Raw genomic sequence first — 17,868 nt, forward strand, 5'->3', positions numbered from 1 at the left:
TTAACCTCTAATTGAAGTGATTGTATTTATGTGCAGAATTTCCCTGATGGCACCGAAGAGGAAGACGAGGCTTATAGCACGATGCCTTCCAGTGAACGCGAGTCGTTACGGCAACAGCTTGACTTACTTCAGTAAGTTTCAACGCTCGACAGAGAGAGCCTGAAACACGGTGACCGAGATGAAACCCACCCCCCTCATCCTCCCCACCCCTACCCCCTAAGATCCCTTGTTTCATCCTCTGTTGAATCCAGTGATTTTATGCACCTAAGTTTGTATTTTTTTTATCGTAGGAAAACAAATAACGACCTTCGAACAGCTCTCGAGGTGGTTAGTAATTACAAACAATATATCGCATTTTTCTCATGCACTTTATCAACTTTCATTGTTGACTGAATCGATAGGAAATTTGTTAAAACCAAACTTATTTTATAGGTCGTCGGAAAAACCAGGTCTCCGTCATCCAAAGGAAAGGTATGAAGCCAAACGATATAGCATCAGTCAGTAGGAACTTAATGTATTGAAGGTCTACTCACGGGAATTAGGATACTTTGTCAGCGATTTCTTAATAAAATAACCAAAAATGCATTCCCAATTCGCTGAATATTGTATTCAGCGAATAAAATATCTCTAACCATTGTGCGAAATGTTATCCTGCCTCTGCGAAATCCTTTTTCGTTATATTTCTATTTCTCTTGTCTAAAACCCACGCGGTCGTTGTTTTCAACTCTCGAAACATTTGAACAGTACTATAGAACCTAAATACGAAGTTAGGTTTGGAGAGCGTTCGGGCTAGTCACGAACACTCAAGAGGCTATGGTTACTCAGTCAGTACTGAGTAACCATAACTGAATACAATATTCAGCGAATTGGGAATGCATTTTTGGTTATTTTATTAAGAAATCGCTGACAAAGTATCCTAATTACCGTGGTCTACTAATCCTTATTACAGCAAATACGCTGAAGCTCTTAAACTGTAGAACCCTTCTGTATTAGAACGATGCTTCTTTAAATTTGAACCCAATATACATAGTTCCCGTAGCTCTTTCTCTTATTATCTTTCTGGTAGTCTGTTCTGATGCATCATCGTCTGTTCTGATTATAGCGGCGGAGTGAGCGTGGGGAAAAGTGCCGGCGTAATGCCAGCATCAAAAGCACGCATAGTGACTACGGGTCCATCTCTAGTCGGAGCATGTCTCCCAGCCGGTAATAATGATATACACAGGGGGTTCTATTTGTTACGTGATTGTGGTGGTGACAGTGTTGGTGTGGTGATGATGATGGCGGTGATAGTGTTGGTACGAATACCCGATGCAAACAAAAACGATGTTGTTTGTGATAGTGTTGGTATGGTGACGATAATGATGGTGGCGATAGTGTTGGTATGTTGACGATGATAGTGTTGGTATGTTGACGATGATGGTGGCGATAGTGTTGGTATGGTGACGATGATGATGGTGGCGATAGTGTTGGTATGTTGACGATGATAGTGTTGGTATGTTGACGATGATGGTGGCGATAGTGTTGGTATGGTGACGATAATGATGGTGGCGGTAGTGTTGGTATGTTGACGATGATAGTGTTGGTATGTTGACGATGATGGTGGCGATAGTGTTGGTATGTTGACGATGATGATGGTGGTGATAGTGTTGGTATGGTGACGATGATGATGGTGGTGATAGTGTTGGTATTTGATGATGGTGGCGTTGACGGTGTTGGTGACAGCGTTGATATGGGGATGATGATGATGATGACGACGACGACGAAGACGACGACGCCGACGACGACGATGATGATATGGGGGCCTCTGATAGTGGTATTGGAGCCCCTGATGGTGGTAGTATGGGGAGCCCCTGATGGTGGTATTGGAGCCCCTGATGGTGGTATTAGAGCCCCTGATGGTGGTATTGGAGCCCCTGATGGTGGTATTGGAGCCCCTGATGGTGGTATTGGAGCCCCTGATGGTGGTGTTATAGCCCCTAATGGTGGTAGTATGGGGAGCCCCTGATGGTGGTACCCCTTGATGGTGGTGTTATGTCGGGATGATAATGATGTGCCCTGTTGGTGGTACCCCTTGATGGTGGTGTTATGTCGGGATGATAATGATGTGCCCTGTTGATGGTACCCCTTGATGGTGGTGTTATGTCGGGATGATAATGATGTGCCCTGTTGGTGGTACCCCTTGATGGCGGTGTTATGTCGGGATGATAATGATGTGCCCTGTTGATGGTACCCCTTGATGGTGGTGTTATGTCGGGATGATAATGATGTGCCCTGATGGTGGTACCCCTTGATGGTGGTGTTATGTCGGGATGATAATGATGTGCCCTGTTGGTGGTACCCCTTGATGGTGGTGTTATGTCGGGATGATAATGATGTGCCCTGTTGATGGTACCCCTTGATGGTGGTGTTATGTCGGGATGATAATGATGTGCCCTGTTGATGGTACCCCTTGATGGTGGTGTTATGTCGGGATGATAATGATGTGCCCTGTTGATGGTACCCCTTGATGGTGGTGTTATGTCGGGATGATAATGATGTGCCCTGTTGATGGTACCCCTTGATGGTGGTGGTATGTCGGGATGATAATGATGTGCCCTGTTGATGGTACCCCTTGATGGTGGTGTTATGTCGGGATGATAATGATGTGCCCTGTTGATGGTACCCCTTGATGGTGGTGTTATGTCGGGATGATAATGATGTGCCCTGTTAGTGGTACCCCTTGATGGTGGTGTTATGTCGGGATGATAATGATGTGCCCTGTTGGTGGTACCCCTTGATGGTGGTGATGTGCTGGTTGTTGTGATGACATGATGATCATAATTATTTTAGTAGTCATTTAGCGGGGTAGCTTAGCTCGCTTGGAACCCTACAATAATGTTATTCATATCTCATATCCTGTCACTTCAGGTCTCATGGGGCCAAATCTGGGGAAGATATAGCTGATGGCGCGGAGGAGCTGTCCGGTTATGACCCCGAGTCGGACGGTAACAACACGAGCACAATCACGGTACGTCCGGATTTATAACAGGATATTTAAGAGCATACGAACATAAAACTGAAGATTTTAAAAGAACTAAAATCCTTGAAGCAACGATGAAGAACATACCCATAAAGTCATAAAAAATGATATAATACTTGGATATCAAGCTAGGAATAAACTAAACATAAATGAATAAAATACTAAACTAAAATACTAAAATGATAAACTCGATAGCTGCCGTTTAAGGGACAGTTTCATGATCAGCTAGAACTCAACCTAGATTTACGCATCGAATGTGAATCAGCCTCTAAAATACACGTTATTTTCCCTTTAAAAAGTGACGTGTTTGGAATAAACCCACTAACCCAATAAACAAAAACTTTTTAAAACCCATAAACTCTTAAACCAACTCAATGCAGCTACAAAGCCGTCACGAGGAAGCTCCACCAATCCCTGCAAAACTGGGTGCTACACAACATGAGCGCATCAAAATAGCAGGCCGGGAGACCAATGACGTCATCTGGGAAGACGAAGACGAAGCGGAGACCGAGCGACCCGCGGGCTCAGACGGATTCAAACGAGCTGACGACAATTCCCCTTTTAAGCGAAACAGCATCCTTCGTAAACCGTGCCGCCACAGAAGCTTAGAGACTTTAGACGAGGGAGAGGGGCCGACTGGGCGGGGAAATAGGTCTGCATGGCCGCCAATTGCCCGGGCGGGGAAGTGGCATAGTATGGAGCAGGTCAAAAGACGTAACGACTTCGCTGGCGAAAGAACGCGCTCGTTGCCACACTTGCGCACACAAAGCGCTGATCGTCTTGATTTCAGTACTGGAGAAGGGCTCACTCAGCTTGCGGAGAAGTTGAATGCGCTACAGAAAAGCGCCGAAGACGTTAAGGCTCAGACGCCGCCCAATAAAGTTACGGATAGGGAAGCGCCTGCCCCGCCCGTCCCACAAGAAGACCTCACTTCCGCCAAGAGTTATCGGATGGAGGAGGAGAGACGGGCCTTGCGAGAGATCATTGCGCCGCTGATCCGCCCTGTGCCCGCACCGAGGACTCGCAAGTCAGCTCATGTTGAGCCACAGGAAGACCAAACTCAGCAACGCCATCCGGTTATTGAGTCGCCGAGACACACTTCAAAAACCCTTCCAAGGGGATCTGTTGTGACAAGAATAAAGGTAGACTGTCTAAATAAATATAAATTTTAAATATCTTGAGCCTAAACAACCTAAACAACTTAAATATTGATTTTAAAAACTAAGAGATAATAAATCGGAGAGTTAAACTTTAAAAAACAACCACACGCCGCGTGCGGGTATAGGGTAAGTAAAAATGAGAATTGACCATGCGCCTCGTTTTCCTCTATCATTTATGTTCCTCACTAAAACCTAAATTACTATCACAGTTTCTTGTCATTTGACGGCAAATCGTGGAAGGAATTCGTTATTTTGATAACAGCTGGCAATGAAGGTTTTTATAGGGGAGGGGAGAGAGGGGAGGTTTAGGCACTACGTTGGGTAATCACGAGCCTGTCTTTCCTTGGGGTGCGTTGTCAAATGATTAATTAGAGTGGATGATAAATAAATTGTCACACCAGCTGTGTAGTGTAAAATAGTAACCATAAAAGCATACCAAATGCGTCAAAAATAAATAAATCATCAAAAGATTAAAGTTTATTCTCAGAGTTTAAAAAATAATAGTATCAAGCTTAACCAATTCAGAAAAGTAGAAGTACAATTGATCTATTATGCATACTACCGTGGCCACTTTTACAGTTTTGTAAAGTAGGCCAATAAGGATGCAGGAAACGTACCATTTGATTGACAAAGGCCTTTTACAGCGACATTTTGAGGTTCAACTACAGTACCTCTCAATGGAGTCTTCTTGAACCAAAATTCTCGGTGCGACCTGTGGAGCGGTATGGTAGCGGTGGGGGTATTTACCCCGATGGTGACGGTTTCTTTGTGACGCACGGATTTGCAGATGGCTAACCAGCGTGGCAATGAAATCCTACTAGCTAGTTTGCTTATTGGCCAAATTTCCTTAAACTTTCTCTTACTTGCCACGGTAGCGCGCGTCGCGCTATAAAGAGGGACTTTAAGATAAGAGTACGGCTGTAGGAAAACGGCGACGTTGGAAAACAATGGAATTACTTTGAGAATTGAAAGGCTGCAAATGAAAATGCGTTCTATCTGATAGATTTCCGACCGTTCTCCGCCAAAACACGACGTGAAATTCCAAGTTTTACGGACTGGCGAGTACGTGGTAGGTTTGAGTATAAATTCACCTTTCTCTGTTTTCCATTGTAGAAATGAAGTTTACGGTTAATTTCTGTTTGTTCCTGAATATAAAGTCTAGACAATTTCATCGAAACTATTTTGTAAATTGTCGCCAAGCGTTCCAGTGTTATTCTTGGTCACTCTGTCCTAGCCGTAGCCGTTATCGCATCTTAAAGTCCCCAATACATCTTTCGTTGGCATCCTTTTCCTACCCCTTTTATCGCGTTCTCACTGTTTCTCGTGTGTGCTCCTACAGCAGAGTGAATCCCTCCCGGACTCCGACCTCAGCCGCGCTGATATATCCGAGCTAGAGGCACAGGTGATTCTTGCAGTAATTAAATTTTTACGCCTGCGCTAACACAGTGCAGTAATGAACTCTTCACTGTGCGCTAATACAGTGCAGTAATGAACTCTTCACTGTGCGCTAACACAGTGCAGTAATGAACTCTTCACTGTGCGCTAACACAGTGCAGTAATTAACTCTTCACTGTGCGCTAACACAGTGCAGTAATGAACTCTTCACTGTGCGCTAACACAGTGCAGTAATGAACTCTTCACTGTGCGCTAACACAGTGCAGTAATGAACTCTTCACTGTGCGCTAACACAGTGCAGTAATGAACTCTTCACTGTGCGCTAACACAGTGCAGTAATGAACTCTTCACTGTGCGCTAACACAGTGCAGTAATGAACTCTTCACTGTGCGCTAACACAGTGCAGTAATGAACTCTTCACTGTGCGCTAACACAGTGCAGTAATGAACTCTTCACTGTGCGCTAACACAGTAGTAATCACTAACCGACTAATCTTATCTGTATGTGCTATACACACTTTAAAACCATTGTAATACCATTTTTAACCTGGTCACATGAATAGTATCGACAATATCAAGATCTAGCTAACCATGTCATCTTAAACACTAACCAGTGAGGTCTTCTTTCGTTCATTTTAATCCCTCATCCTGAAAGATTGTAACCGAAATAACCATCAGCGAGTTTGCATTCTATTCGTCTCTATATATAGCAAAAGCCTACTCGCTCACTTCCCTTTCCCTAATAGTTCAAAAGCGTCATCAAGGAAGACGAGGAAGATATCGACGAAGACGACGTCGACGATGAGGAGTTAGCTCAACTCGTTGCTATGGCAACAGGACTGACCGACTCCGAGGAAGAGACGGAAACAGAGGACGATGATACGACGGTTGGCGTGAGAGAAGCTGCCGTCGGAGCCGACTCTATATCCGAGGCGTCTACAAACACGGCGCTCAATGTAAGTAGACTGAATGAAGCGCTTAGTGATAAGTGGTAGCAGTAGAATGCAAGTAGGTGGCGTAAGGAGCCCCATTGGAACACAGTTTAGGGAGGGGAGGGGGGTGGGCGTGGCAAAGATGGCTAAGAGGATGCGCATAAAAAAGTTGCGACTATTCATCCGCAAATTGTTTCACGGTGGAGGTGACAGGGGGTGGAGGCTGAAGTATATTCAGCGCACAGAAGCTAGTTCGTCTAACATGTAGTTCTCTTTGTGACTTAGATGTCTAACGTGGATGAGCGTGTCCCGGAGCGTATGTTCAAGATCGTGCTGGCTGGCGACGCCGCGGTCGGCAAGTCGAGCTTCATCCTCAGACTCTGTCGTAACAGATTCCACAGCGCTCTCAACTCGACCCTAGGTAAATAGTCACTATGCACCTATCATTAGTAGTATCATTTGTATACACTATTACATAGCAGATGGTCGCTCAAAACTACAATCTTACCCGCGAATTTATGCAAGCTGCCAAATGTCAGAGAAATCTGAAACAGTTGAGTGTTAAAAGGACCAGGGGAACGCGCTCTCTCACCCCTCCCCCCACCGAATTTATGCAAGCTACCAAATGTCAGAGAAATCTGAAACAGTTGAGTGTTAAAAGGACCAGGGGGACGCGCTCTCTCACCCCTCCCCCCACCCAATTTATGCAAGCTGCCAAATGTCACGGAAATCTGAAATGGTTAAAGCAACGGACGACGTGTTTCTGCTGGCGTGTGTGGCTCGACTTCATCAATAAGCCAACGGTAGTAAGGCGATTTGTTTTATCGCTCAAAGCTTCTTTCTATTGACAGGGGTCGACTTCCAAATGAAGACCCTGGTGGTCGACGGGAAGACATACGCATTACAGCTGTGGGATACCGCTGGTCAAGAAAGGTAAGTAACACGCTCTTTTGGAAGCAAAGTACTTTCATTGGCACTCCTAACTAGAGTACTTTCACTGATCCCAGAGTCGTCTAGGTAATATTACTTCCAGCACATACAGGTTCTCCCCCAAAAACAAACTAGCGAACTGTTTGCTGGCAATGAAAATGAAAACAGCTTCCAGCTGACATTTGAAAATTACGCAGACTATGAGGCTGGTACTGTTCCTTCAAAAAATCATTATCTCAATCTCTCTTTCTCTCTCGCGCCAGGTTTCGAAGCATCGCTAAGTCGTACTTCCGTAAGGCCGATGGCGTTTTACTACTCTATGATGTCACATGTGAGACGTCATTCTTGGACGTGAGGGACTGGGTCGAGGCAATCGAGGTTAGTAAACGTCATCCGTGAAATAAAAAAAATCGTCGTACAGATCTTGCTATATTATGTCCTCTTTCTGTGCCCCTAACTTTTGTTTTGTCACGTGACAGGAAAGCTGTAGTAAGCCAGTACCCATCATGCTGTGTGGCAACAAGATTGATATTCGCCAGTCGGCTGCCGCCGAGAACAAGACGGTGATCACTGCTGAGAGCGGCTCAAGACTAGCAAAGGTATGTCAGCGGTGTCACAACACTGCTACGCTCAACATTCATAGTTTTATGTGTTCAGGTTCTGTCATGGTTACGTTAGAAACAAGTGTCAGCGGTAAAAGTGACCCTTGTCTCTAATACTGTTCAGGTCACGTGGTCTATCGGGTAATGAAGAAAATTTCGAAAACTGGGGCCGGTTGCACAAAGCCTGGTTAAGTATTATCCTCCGGTTAAATCCTTATCCAGCGGATAAAAGTTATCCAAGTGGCGTGATTCGGTTGCACAAAGCCCGAATAAAAGTTATCCAGCGGTTAAAGTTATCCGGATGATAAAGGTCGGATAAAATTTATGTTTTTTCGGCCTCTTCAAGAATGGTGGTGCATTCAGCGGCCGTAAAAATCGCGTTTCTGTTGAGTGGTTTACTTTCGTCCTCCATTTTTGATACAAATATCACTTAGCAACGCGAAGCTATTTGAGTGCAACTATCCGCTGGATAGGGATTATATCCGGCGGTTAGCGCCTATCCGGTGGAAAACTTATCCAGGCTTTGTGCAACCGGCCCTTGGACTATACGATATCTTATATGTAACGGTTATTTTATTTTACTTTCTTTCCCTGGCAAAAATACCGTAAATAAAGCAATATTTAAAGATGCACTTTCATTTTTTCAGAGGCACATCGGAAAATCCAGGTTCAACTGTAGCTTATGAACGTCTTTTTTTTATTCTTTTGTTTAGGAGCACGGCGCACTGTTCATTGAAACAAGCTCGAAGGAGAACAAAAACATCGCCGAAGCTTGTATCGAATTAGCAAGGTAATCTCTCATTTATGAACATTTGCGGATTGAAACGAAAATTCCGTTAACCCCGAACAAAGCCTTCACTCACCGCTGAAATTAATGAGTTTCGAACTTGGAAATAATCTAGAACAATAGGCGAAAAAAGCGTAGTACCCATTCCCCCAACTGGAAGCCACGCCCCTCCCCCAATAACTCTTCCTTAAGCACTTAGAAGCAAAAAAAGAACGAAGTTGCACACCCCAATTTTCTTACATTTCTTCCCGCAATTGTTTTCACATTGGTAAAACTAGCTCATTGGTGATATGTCCCGTACAGGATGTTACGCGATGTAGAGGATATCGAGGTAAAGCAGAACAACGGCATGAAATTGACAGATAACGACATCAAGAAAAAGAAGACAAACTGCTGCTCAACGTGATATCCGTCAACACGTGAACAGAATGATATCAAATTTTTTAATAGTTACACATTCATGCACTCATTCATGCATATAATAGGTGTCAAACATCTTTTGAAACTTTGAATGACAAGGAAATAACCGTATCGTTATCACAACTGAGGCATTTTACCTTATCTAGATCAATAATAAGAGTCGTAAAAGACGTTAAAATAATGGGAAATTCCTTGTCGTTGCAAACAAGTTTTGGACTTCAGTGCAAACATGGCAATTCAGCAGTCAATCAATATATGTGGGTGTGGCAATGAGTGGCATGGCTTTAACACTTGCATTTGATAGGCTAAGAAAATCCAACATAATCAAACATCCATCTTGGGTATCTTCATTGATACCAATAGCAGCTGTTTAGCACCCGGGGCCGGGTAGAAAGCACGCTAACGCTAACCCAGGGATAAAAGCCCTTTTTATCCAATCAAAAGTCGAGATAGCCGTTTTTATCCCTGGGTAGTGCTAACCTGCTTTCTAGGAACCGGCCCCTGCCCTCTTAGGCCACAGATTGATGGACTGAGAGCTGGTTCTCAGGAATTGCTAGGTCTGCACTTCCTTCTCTACACTGGCGAAGACATTATGCTAAAAGCCATTTTAAGTGCTACAGCTTTGATACAAACACTTTTGATTCAAATAGGACAGTCTGCGCCCAGTCCATTTTGACACATCTCAATTCTAATTAATTGGAGGCTTTAAATTTTGTTGCTGTGGTTGCCAGGAGCTAGAGCTTCAGGAGTCTCACACAATGAACTTATGCTGCTCCCATGTAAGCAGTGTAAGCAAGCTCAGGACTGGTACTCAGGATAATTTGTTTTATGGTGTTACTGCTTTCTTAGTTTGTGGATTTTTAACATTTTAATCCTTACATCTGATCTGGGTCTTTTTATCTTTATTCAACATCTTTGTAATGTAAATTTTAGAAAAGACAATTTTTTTAAATTGTAGAGATGAACATTTTTTAGAAATTTCAAAATATGCCTATTCATTGTAGAACCCATATATAAGTTAACATGTAAGAGAGAGTAGCTGTTAAGATTTTATGCAAAACATCTATATAAAGTATGGGATTATTTATTTCTAAAATGTTAAAAAGTTTATTTACAGTGAAAACATAGTACAGTGCATAACATATATTCAACTGTATGAAGTAAACAAATAACAATAATTTATACAATAAATATAAATTTGGCAATAATATTATACCATGTTTGGTTGACTCCATGCATTGTTTTCAATCTATCTATGCTATCTATGCCATATGGCTAAATCAACTGTATGAAATAATGGGGGGCATTAGAGTGGCATTCAAAATCCCATGCACTAAAATGTAATTGTTATAGTGTAATAGCCAAGCCAGAACAAAAGAGAACAATTACATTACAGTGTATTAGAACTTGATAAACAAGTAGTATTTCACAGGCTTTTGAAAACCACTCTTAAGTGTAAATGATGGAACAATTGTGAATGTTTCCAGCAGATAAACTTGAAGGGGTGGCCTTTGTTTGTGGTTGGCATGAAAAAATAGAGAAAGATATTGCTTTTTCACCCCTCCCACATTTACCTACTCCTGACACATTCTGCTGCTTTATAATTATTCACTTATCTTACAAAAGCATTATGATTTAGTGTTAATATGCCATTCCAGCTAAAACACATGCGCACAGCATGTGGTTACTCTGGTAGATTTGTCAAACAAACGTTACAAATGTGTGTGCCGCATCTGGTTGTTGTGGCCTCAGCATTTCTGAATGAAAAGGAGTTAATTGATTTATAGCTGGAATCGCCTATTCATTGTCTTTCTCATAGTGAACAAGTGTTTGTATAGACTAGTGGGGCCTAGAATCACACATTTCCTGCTTGCTTGAACTCTTGATATAATTTATCATGCTCCCTCAGTATACAAGGAAGTGTCTTCTTCTGGTAATAGCCACTATCAATGGTACTGATATTGTCAATAATGTCACTAAGGAGATGAGCCTTCCCCGAGCCTAAGCCTGGGGCATCAAACTTCAGATGAGTGAAGTGCACATGGAAATGATAGTAGGAAGGCTGGTAATGTACATAGATGCGAAGCTGAGAGTGTGGAACATTGTACTTGGTCCTGATAGCATCCTGAAAAAAATGAGAAAAAAAAACAGTTAATTGCACGACAACTCAAATTAATCTGAAAAAAAAGCTACAATTACTGTTCAGTAATATAACTTCCCTGCAGCAACTACAACAGTGCAAACAGCAACTATTGTACTGTAAGTTCTTACCCTTCCCTTGTTAAGTATGTTTTTCAGAAGGGGTATATGTTCTTCATTTAAGTCCCGCAGTGACTTGATTCCCCGCTTGTGGCAGATGGCAATTAGATACAGGTTCTCCACCTGTTGCTGATCCCACTTCATGTCTGGCAGCAGTACAAAACCTGTCTCAGGATCACCATCCTCAAACACTACCCTCTCGGTCTCAGCCTTCTTCTCGAGGATGTTATAAACCCACTGAATTTAAAACAGCAATGTAAGAATTCATGAGACACCATTGAGTATTTTTTCTCTATTTTCACCACAGGAAGCAAAACAAGCAGTAGACAACCCTATGTAAAAGTAGAGAAATACACTATCATTTATAAGTTTATAATGATAGAAAGAAATAAAAAAAACTTAAAGAGCGTAAAATTCAATTATCTGACTTTTTTGTAATTGTAAATTTTCCTTTTGTAGTACTGTACCTTCTAAAAATAGTAACCATATCAAAATTAAACACCATGTACACAAATTTAAGAGTGGAATGTTTTTACCTGTATACTAAATTTCTGAGCCTCAAAAAAGGGTAGGGTTATGGTTTTATAGAGTTCTGGAGACTCATAAACAAAGAAAACATCCTGACTTGTGTACTTGGCAATGTGCTGTGCTGTTGCAGGGTAAATAACTGTTGTCTTTATAGTATTTGCTGTAGGTGCTGGATAGCCAATGTACTGCCCATACACGTCATTACGCATATCTACTGAGAGTTTGGTGTCCTTGGACAAGACAATGGGGAGATTCCTAGCAGAGAATGGTGTTTTCTCCAAAAGAACCACGGCATCATCATCACAGGACTGAAACTTCCCTGTAAACATAAAGTGTCATCATGTAAGAGGCATTATACCATGTGATTGGGGTTAGGGTTATGATGATCTATGCGTCATGTTTAGAACAACATTTTATACGCATGTGCCGCGACACGAGAAAATGATTATTATATATACATTATTACTAACCATGAACACACACAGATTTTCCTTGTACGTTCTCAGACAGTACTTTGATAACCTCAAACTTATCAAAGTTTTCTAGACCGTCTCCTTGCCCTGTAAGACGCGGTTTTTTGGCTGCGCAAATTTGGTCACCATCGTCCGCCATGTCGGAATCGCTGTAGCTCCCAGTCCTTCCGCTGTTCGTCTGACGTGCACAGGGTACCCGACAGTACTATCAGTACCCATCCCAAAATACGCTAACTCCCAATGTTACTAACAAGCAAAACTCCTTATTATTAACTCAAGCGTGCTTTGTGTGAGGCTCTGGAACCAAGGTATTTTCACATAGGCTCTCATTAAATCTAAATGTAGCAACCTCCCCTAGCCCAAGTATTAGGCGATTTTATTTTTCAAAAGTTGGTCCGAGTATATACTTCAACGGGAATGATAAAAGGGCTAGACCCCCCCCCAGGAGTGGACAGTCTTTCTCAGGGTGCTTGTTAACAAAACAGACCTTCATCTCACTTTTATTTCCACTCATTTAATTATTATTATTTTTTTTTTTTTGCATATATGCAGTAAATTTATGGTATCTGCTATGGTAGATATTGTATAGCCTGCGTAGCTGCTCAAGGGAGAGGGACAGGGGGAGAGGGGACCTCTCCTTGAGCCGCTACGCAGGCTAGATATTGTAGAACAAAATAATTGGATTCATAATTTATTGTAAAACACAATTGCACATCAACACAATTGTCACTAATTACAAGAATGCCCTCTGCACAACTCTCAACATTACGTACTGATACCGACCAGAATCGTTTCTTATAAAATGAACAGAAAGCTACTTGCAAAATAAAGCAGCCCCAATTGAGGTATCAAAATTATAGATTCTAAAGTGTATAATACAATTTTCAGGGAGAGGACATCTATCATCATCGTGTGGTTAGAATAGCCATTATAAGGCACATCACAAGATGCCAGGGAAACATACAAATTAAACAATCATTTGATGTCTGATGGAGAAGTAATCCAGTTGAGTTGTTTAATTTTTTTTTCTAGAATTTTGCAAAGCCTTTAGACAAAGATTGCTTGTTCAACATTTTCTAGAGATTCATTACTCATTTTCTTTACTTTTATTGTGTGTGTGTGCGGTGGTGGTGGGAGGGGGGTATTTTTTATCAGCCTATCAGATATCAAATGGTTGGTTCCTTACAAAAATGTTTTGATTGATTAAAAGAATAATCCAATTTATCTAAAAAAATAATTTCAAAAAGAAAAAAAACAGGAAGATATAAAAAAACGTGGACAACAATCTATTTTAGTAGACTAGCAAGAAAATGTACTTTTATTTGATTATGAACCATTTTTTTCACCTCTTTCAAGCAGAAAAAAAACAGCCTGAGGCAAGTATATCAACCCAGTCCCATATGGCTTTACCATTCAAGATACACCATATTGCACAATATCATTATCTACAATCTATGTAGATTATCTCAATTTAAATCTTATCACAGTTGTAATAATAATAATAATAATAATTAATTAATTGTTATTCACAATGGGAAAGTGTTCACTTTGTTATGTATGTAAGAGTCTGTGGTAGTTAATGTATGGAAATTCTAGATGACGCTAGGTCTTGAAGTTGGTACTAAGCCATTTTAGGCCATCATAAAGTCCATCCCCTGTTGTAGCACATGATGGCTGCACATACCAATTTCTATCTCTTATTCTCGTGAGACCCATCTTTTCTTGAATTTCATGAGGCTTCATGGCTGGAAAAAATAATATTACAATCAGATACCATCAAGGTTCCAGCTCTTCAACTTGTTAATAGTATCCATGTTTGGTTTTAACAAAACACATCTAAAAGTACTTAACAACACCTAACAGCTCATATGCATTAAATTTTGAGCAGCTAATGTAAATAGACCATGCTAATTTGAATGTTTTTCCCTTCAGAGCTCATAATAAAGAGTTCTGTAGCAACAATCAGTATTACGGGTCAATAGAACAAGATGGCATATTTTGAACCCAAACAAATCCAATCACTGCCATAAGATAACACTATTTAAAAGTAAGAATCTGTATACATATATGGAAACTTCTAATATTCACAAACATGGACATGTTATACATCATGTTCGTTCTTCAATGTGACAACCCACCCACCAGCTATAAAATCATTTTTTAAACATGAAACATTGAGTGCAGTTTGTAAATGGGGTGCTTGTCTCTGTATGAGGTATCTTTAATGGAGTTATCACCTACCATCTGGTAAATCCTGCTTGTTTGCAAATATCAATATGATAACATCTTTCATTTCTCTATCATTGATTATGCGCTGTAGTTCTTTCCTAGCCTCGTCAATCCTATCGCGATCCGCACAATCAACCACAAATATAAGCCCTTGACTGCCTGCAAAGTAATGCCTCCAAAGGGGTCTTATTTTATCTTGTCCGCCTACATCCTGTGAAAATAAAAATAAATGAATATGTATAACATTACAGTTTTTTTTTACAAAATCCTTGTCTTGCTTGGGAATAGCAATTTATAGGGTATGGTAAAAGACATGTGACTTTAAACTCTGAACCAATTTGACAAGCAATCCTTAAATATCAAATAATAAGCAATAGGTTAAGGGCTACAAAGAATCAAAGATCTAGATGCGGGTACTATCTTACGGGCAGACTTAATTCAAAATCTAGGGATCAAAGAGCTTCTTTTTTAACTGCATAGTTAAGAATGCGATAAACCATTAAAAGAATTTGAACTAAGACACACATAGGGTTTAGCAATTTGTCTTTTTTGTAAGCATTTCTTTAAATAAGTCCTGTACTTACCCAAACATTAAATTTAACTTTTTGAAAAGTGACTGTTTCAACATTGAATCCTACGGTAGGTATAGTTGTGACAGACTGCCCTAATTTTAATTTATAAAGTATAGCTGAATATAGAGTTAAGGATCATGCAAATAAAATGCCACATAAAATATGAAGGTAATGTCAAATAGTAGCGAGTACATGTACAATTTAAGAATAATCCAGTAAGCTGAATACAACAAATGAATTTGAATACAGAGCTGATTAACTTTCATTATCAAGGAGAAATGTAAATTTATTTTCTCAGATACAGTGGTAGCTTTGGGGAGAATACATAAACAGAGCAAAATTTGGGGGAACAGATGGTGAAATTAAAAAAAATACATTGCAATAAAAAACATGGCTCAAACTGTGCCTGTGACAAGTTTTAAGAGGGGGAGAGAAGACAACTTGAACAAGTATCTATGTGAATATTCAAAGGATACTCGTCTTTCCAGCTGCGTCAAGCCCTAACATCAGAATCCGCATCTCCTTGTTTCCAAATATCTTTGATAAAAGTTTACCCATTTTGTATCATCCCCTCCTTGACCTGAGAATAAAAAAAGCAATTTGAGCTACTTTGAGTCACAATAATTAAAAAACATGAAGTTCTTGCAATTTGCAGCTAAATTAACTTGATTATCTAAAGGTGGATATGGGATTTGGTTTGGGCCAGATCTTAAAAACATAATGAAATATGACAGATTTATGGTGTTGCGCTCAACTTTTCATAGACCAAGGGGCATGATTACTTGCAAATACTCTGTCTGACACTAAAACCACAATTTTGTGGCAAGACCTGAGCCCCTGTGGAAATTTGGAAAACAATCTGTAACATTGAAAAGGATTATAATGGTTACAAACTCAATACCAATTTACACTTGTGAAAATCCTTTATTATGCCTTTAAAATGACTACAAACATAGTAGTAGATAAGCAAAACCATGGGGAATGCCTGCCTTTCATCATTCAATAGTTGAGGTACTGAACACACTCAAAAGACAATTTGTGAGCTAAGTATATCCTCTCAATCAAAACTCTTTAAATCATAAAGTATAACCTTTAAAGTCAAATTAAACTCAGTGGCCATCATTATTACAGATCATAGAAGAATTGTGTGAAATACAAAAGCGATCATTGAAAGATCTGATAGCTTTCATGTCACTAGTCTTTGTGATGCTTCATTTCCTCCTTGTGTGATAAGCTATTGTCCTGTACACAAAAAGTAATAGTATTTTTGTCTTTAATTAAAGCAAGTAATCGGGTAAGTACTTATTGTCCTATAGACGATTGTTTTATCCACCTATCTACTCATAACATTTCGACACAATTTCGATAAGCTCCATAGAATTACTTATATCACGCAAACAAATATAGTGTCCTTTTCCAACCGGAACATACATTAGAACACATAACTACGAAGACAATTGGAAAAATAGGAAATTGCTGGATTTGACTTGAGGAATAGTATCCAGCATTCGAGTTTGAAGTCCAGTTTATAAAATATGAAAAGAATATTCTATGATATCAAAATAAGAGCGATGAATAAGAATGCCATAAATTCCTTTTCTCTGATAAAATTCTTCGCCGTGGGCGAAACTTCTTCTGATTATAAAGGAAGTACCAAACAAAACCGAGAATTCCTAGATATGTGTAATGCAGGTAATTCCAATGATGCAATCCAACGATAGAAATCTTAAAATATTTAAAAAACAAAACAAACCAAAGCAAACCGTCTTGAGAAATAATTCACTAAAATAGATTTCCGAGTGGAAAATTCACGGCTTTGCTGAGCAAGCAATTTGACCAAATATTCCTACGACCTGCGGAGAAAGGACACTACTCTACCGGTCATCAATAAATTTTCTCTAGAGCAGTATAACGAATTCAGATGAGATGTGTACGGTTAGCATAAATTTCAGTCACTCATCCAGCCTACCTCAAATCCAGATCGCTCCGTTTCAAACGCCGCTACAAGCCTCAGGTTCGGCTTAAATGCCGAGATTATTTGCTAGACCGATGACCACTTTTTTTATAATGTTTACGTAGTTACAGGTACTGAAATTTGCTTGATTTCTCGCCAAGAAACCAGACTAAAACCCTTGTGTTCTTACTCTCTAGGGCGTGCCAATCAAGCCATCATGGCGGCCGTTACGATTAGACCACTCTTTGCCCAGGCTACCGCGTCTTATGCAAATTGTGTTACCGTGGTGTCACACAACAACAATAAAAAAAACAATGTCACCTTTCCTTCTACTCTAAAACTGAGGCCAGTCAGAGGCATATATTATAGAATGAGAAAGATATTGTATACGAATGTGATGTAATTATAAAAAAAGATTATTATTCCTTAAAGTTTTATTCCATGCAATCAGTAAGGTAGTAAGAACAAATAAATAAAAAAGTAAGCGAAATTATTGCAAATAACTAAATAATATCCATTTTCTTTAGAACAAAAAAATCGGGAAAGTTCCGGAGTAATCTCGGGTAGTATTCGGTTGACGTCGGGTGACTGAGTCAACGAACCCAGAAG

The 17,868-nt window shown here is 40.3% G+C and overlaps 3 protein-coding genes across 14 annotated transcripts in view; 1 reads left to right on the top strand and 2 right to left on the bottom strand.

Annotated features, from left to right (window-relative positions):
• LOC5512636 (ras and EF-hand domain-containing protein) overlaps nucleotides 1–10,452 on the top strand; it is a 26,115-nt gene extending 15,663 nt beyond the window's left edge. For 7 of the 12 annotated variants that reach the window (XM_048724951.1, XM_048724949.1, XM_048724952.1 and 4 more), the window contains 14 exons: nucleotides 37–131; nucleotides 291–327; nucleotides 433–471; nucleotides 1,103–1,203; nucleotides 2,908–3,007; nucleotides 3,400–4,161; nucleotides 5,519–5,581; nucleotides 6,320–6,529; nucleotides 6,791–6,926; nucleotides 7,357–7,438; nucleotides 7,699–7,813; nucleotides 7,915–8,034; nucleotides 8,751–8,827; nucleotides 9,128–10,452. In XM_048724951.1, coding sequence (XP_048580908.1) covers nucleotides 37–131; nucleotides 291–327; nucleotides 433–471; nucleotides 1,103–1,203; nucleotides 2,908–3,007; nucleotides 3,400–4,161; nucleotides 5,519–5,581; nucleotides 6,320–6,529; nucleotides 6,791–6,926; nucleotides 7,357–7,438; nucleotides 7,699–7,813; nucleotides 7,915–8,034; nucleotides 8,751–8,827; nucleotides 9,128–9,230 — 2,040 coding nt within the window. In that variant the 3' untranslated portion in view covers nucleotides 9,231–10,452. The remainder of the gene's footprint in view (nucleotides 1–36; nucleotides 132–290; nucleotides 328–432; nucleotides 472–1,102; nucleotides 1,204–2,907; nucleotides 3,008–3,399; nucleotides 4,162–5,518; nucleotides 5,582–6,319; nucleotides 6,530–6,790; nucleotides 6,927–7,356; nucleotides 7,439–7,698; nucleotides 7,814–7,914; nucleotides 8,035–8,750; nucleotides 8,828–9,127) is intronic. The other 5 variants (XM_048724950.1, XM_032381999.2, XM_048724953.1 and 2 more) reach the window with 4 other exon arrangements.
• LOC5512603 (m7GpppX diphosphatase) lies at nucleotides 10,313–12,681 on the bottom strand. The gene is made up of 4 exons (XM_048724960.1): nucleotides 12,502–12,681; nucleotides 12,040–12,350; nucleotides 11,516–11,740; nucleotides 10,313–11,369 (listed from the first exon to the last, which is right to left on the bottom strand). The coding sequence occupies exons 1-4, from the start codon at nucleotides 12,641–12,643 to the stop codon at nucleotides 11,100–11,102; spliced, it is 948 nt and encodes a 315-aa protein (XP_048580917.1). The 5' UTR covers nucleotides 12,644–12,681; the 3' UTR covers nucleotides 10,313–11,099.
• A 501-nt stretch (nucleotides 12,682–13,182) lies between these two features.
• LOC5512637 (ADP-ribosylation factor 6) lies at nucleotides 13,183–17,508 on the bottom strand. The gene is made up of 5 exons (XM_001632915.3): nucleotides 17,275–17,508; nucleotides 15,782–15,885; nucleotides 15,318–15,421; nucleotides 14,746–14,944; nucleotides 13,183–14,249 (listed from the first exon to the last, which is right to left on the bottom strand). Exons 2-5 carry the CDS (start codon nucleotides 15,861–15,863, stop codon nucleotides 14,107–14,109), a joined length of 528 nt encoding a protein of 175 aa, XP_001632965.1. The 5' UTR covers nucleotides 15,864–15,885; nucleotides 17,275–17,508; the 3' UTR covers nucleotides 13,183–14,106.
• Nucleotides 17,509–17,868: the final 360 nt, after the last annotated feature.

This window comes from Nematostella vectensis, chromosome 3 (genome assembly GCF_932526225.1).
Source record: "Nematostella vectensis chromosome 3, jaNemVect1.1, whole genome shotgun sequence".
In the NCBI taxonomy this organism is placed as follows: Eukaryota; Metazoa; Cnidaria; class Anthozoa; order Actiniaria; family Edwardsiidae; genus Nematostella; species Nematostella vectensis.

What these genes read in the sequence shown, in the direction of transcription:
- LOC5512603 (XM_048724960.1), bottom strand. Translation starts at nt 12,643, where the DNA reads ATGGCGGACGATGGTGACCAAATTTGCGCAGCCAAAAAACCGCGTCTT. An exon ending in AAAATCTGTGTGTGTTCATG is followed by an intron (nt 12,351 to 12,501) that starts GTTAGTAATAAT and finishes TTATGTTTACAG; the next exon opens with GGAAGTTTCAGTCCTGTGAT. An exon ending in CTCAGAAATTTAGTATACAG is followed by an intron (nt 11,741 to 12,039) that starts GTAAAAACATTC and finishes TTTTAAATTCAG; the next exon opens with TGGGTTTATAACATCCTCGA.
- LOC5512637 (XM_001632915.3), bottom strand. Translation starts at nt 15,863, where the DNA reads ATGGGTAAACTTTTATCAAAGATATTTGGAAACAAGGAGATGCGGATT. An exon ending in AAGTTAAATTTAATGTTTGG is followed by an intron (nt 14,945 to 15,317) that starts GTAAGTACAGGA and finishes TTATTTTCACAG; the next exon opens with GATGTAGGCGGACAAGATAA. An exon ending in CAAGCAGGATTTACCAGATG is followed by an intron (nt 14,250 to 14,745) that starts GTAGGTGATAAC and finishes TATTTTTTCCAG; the next exon opens with CCATGAAGCCTCATGAAATT.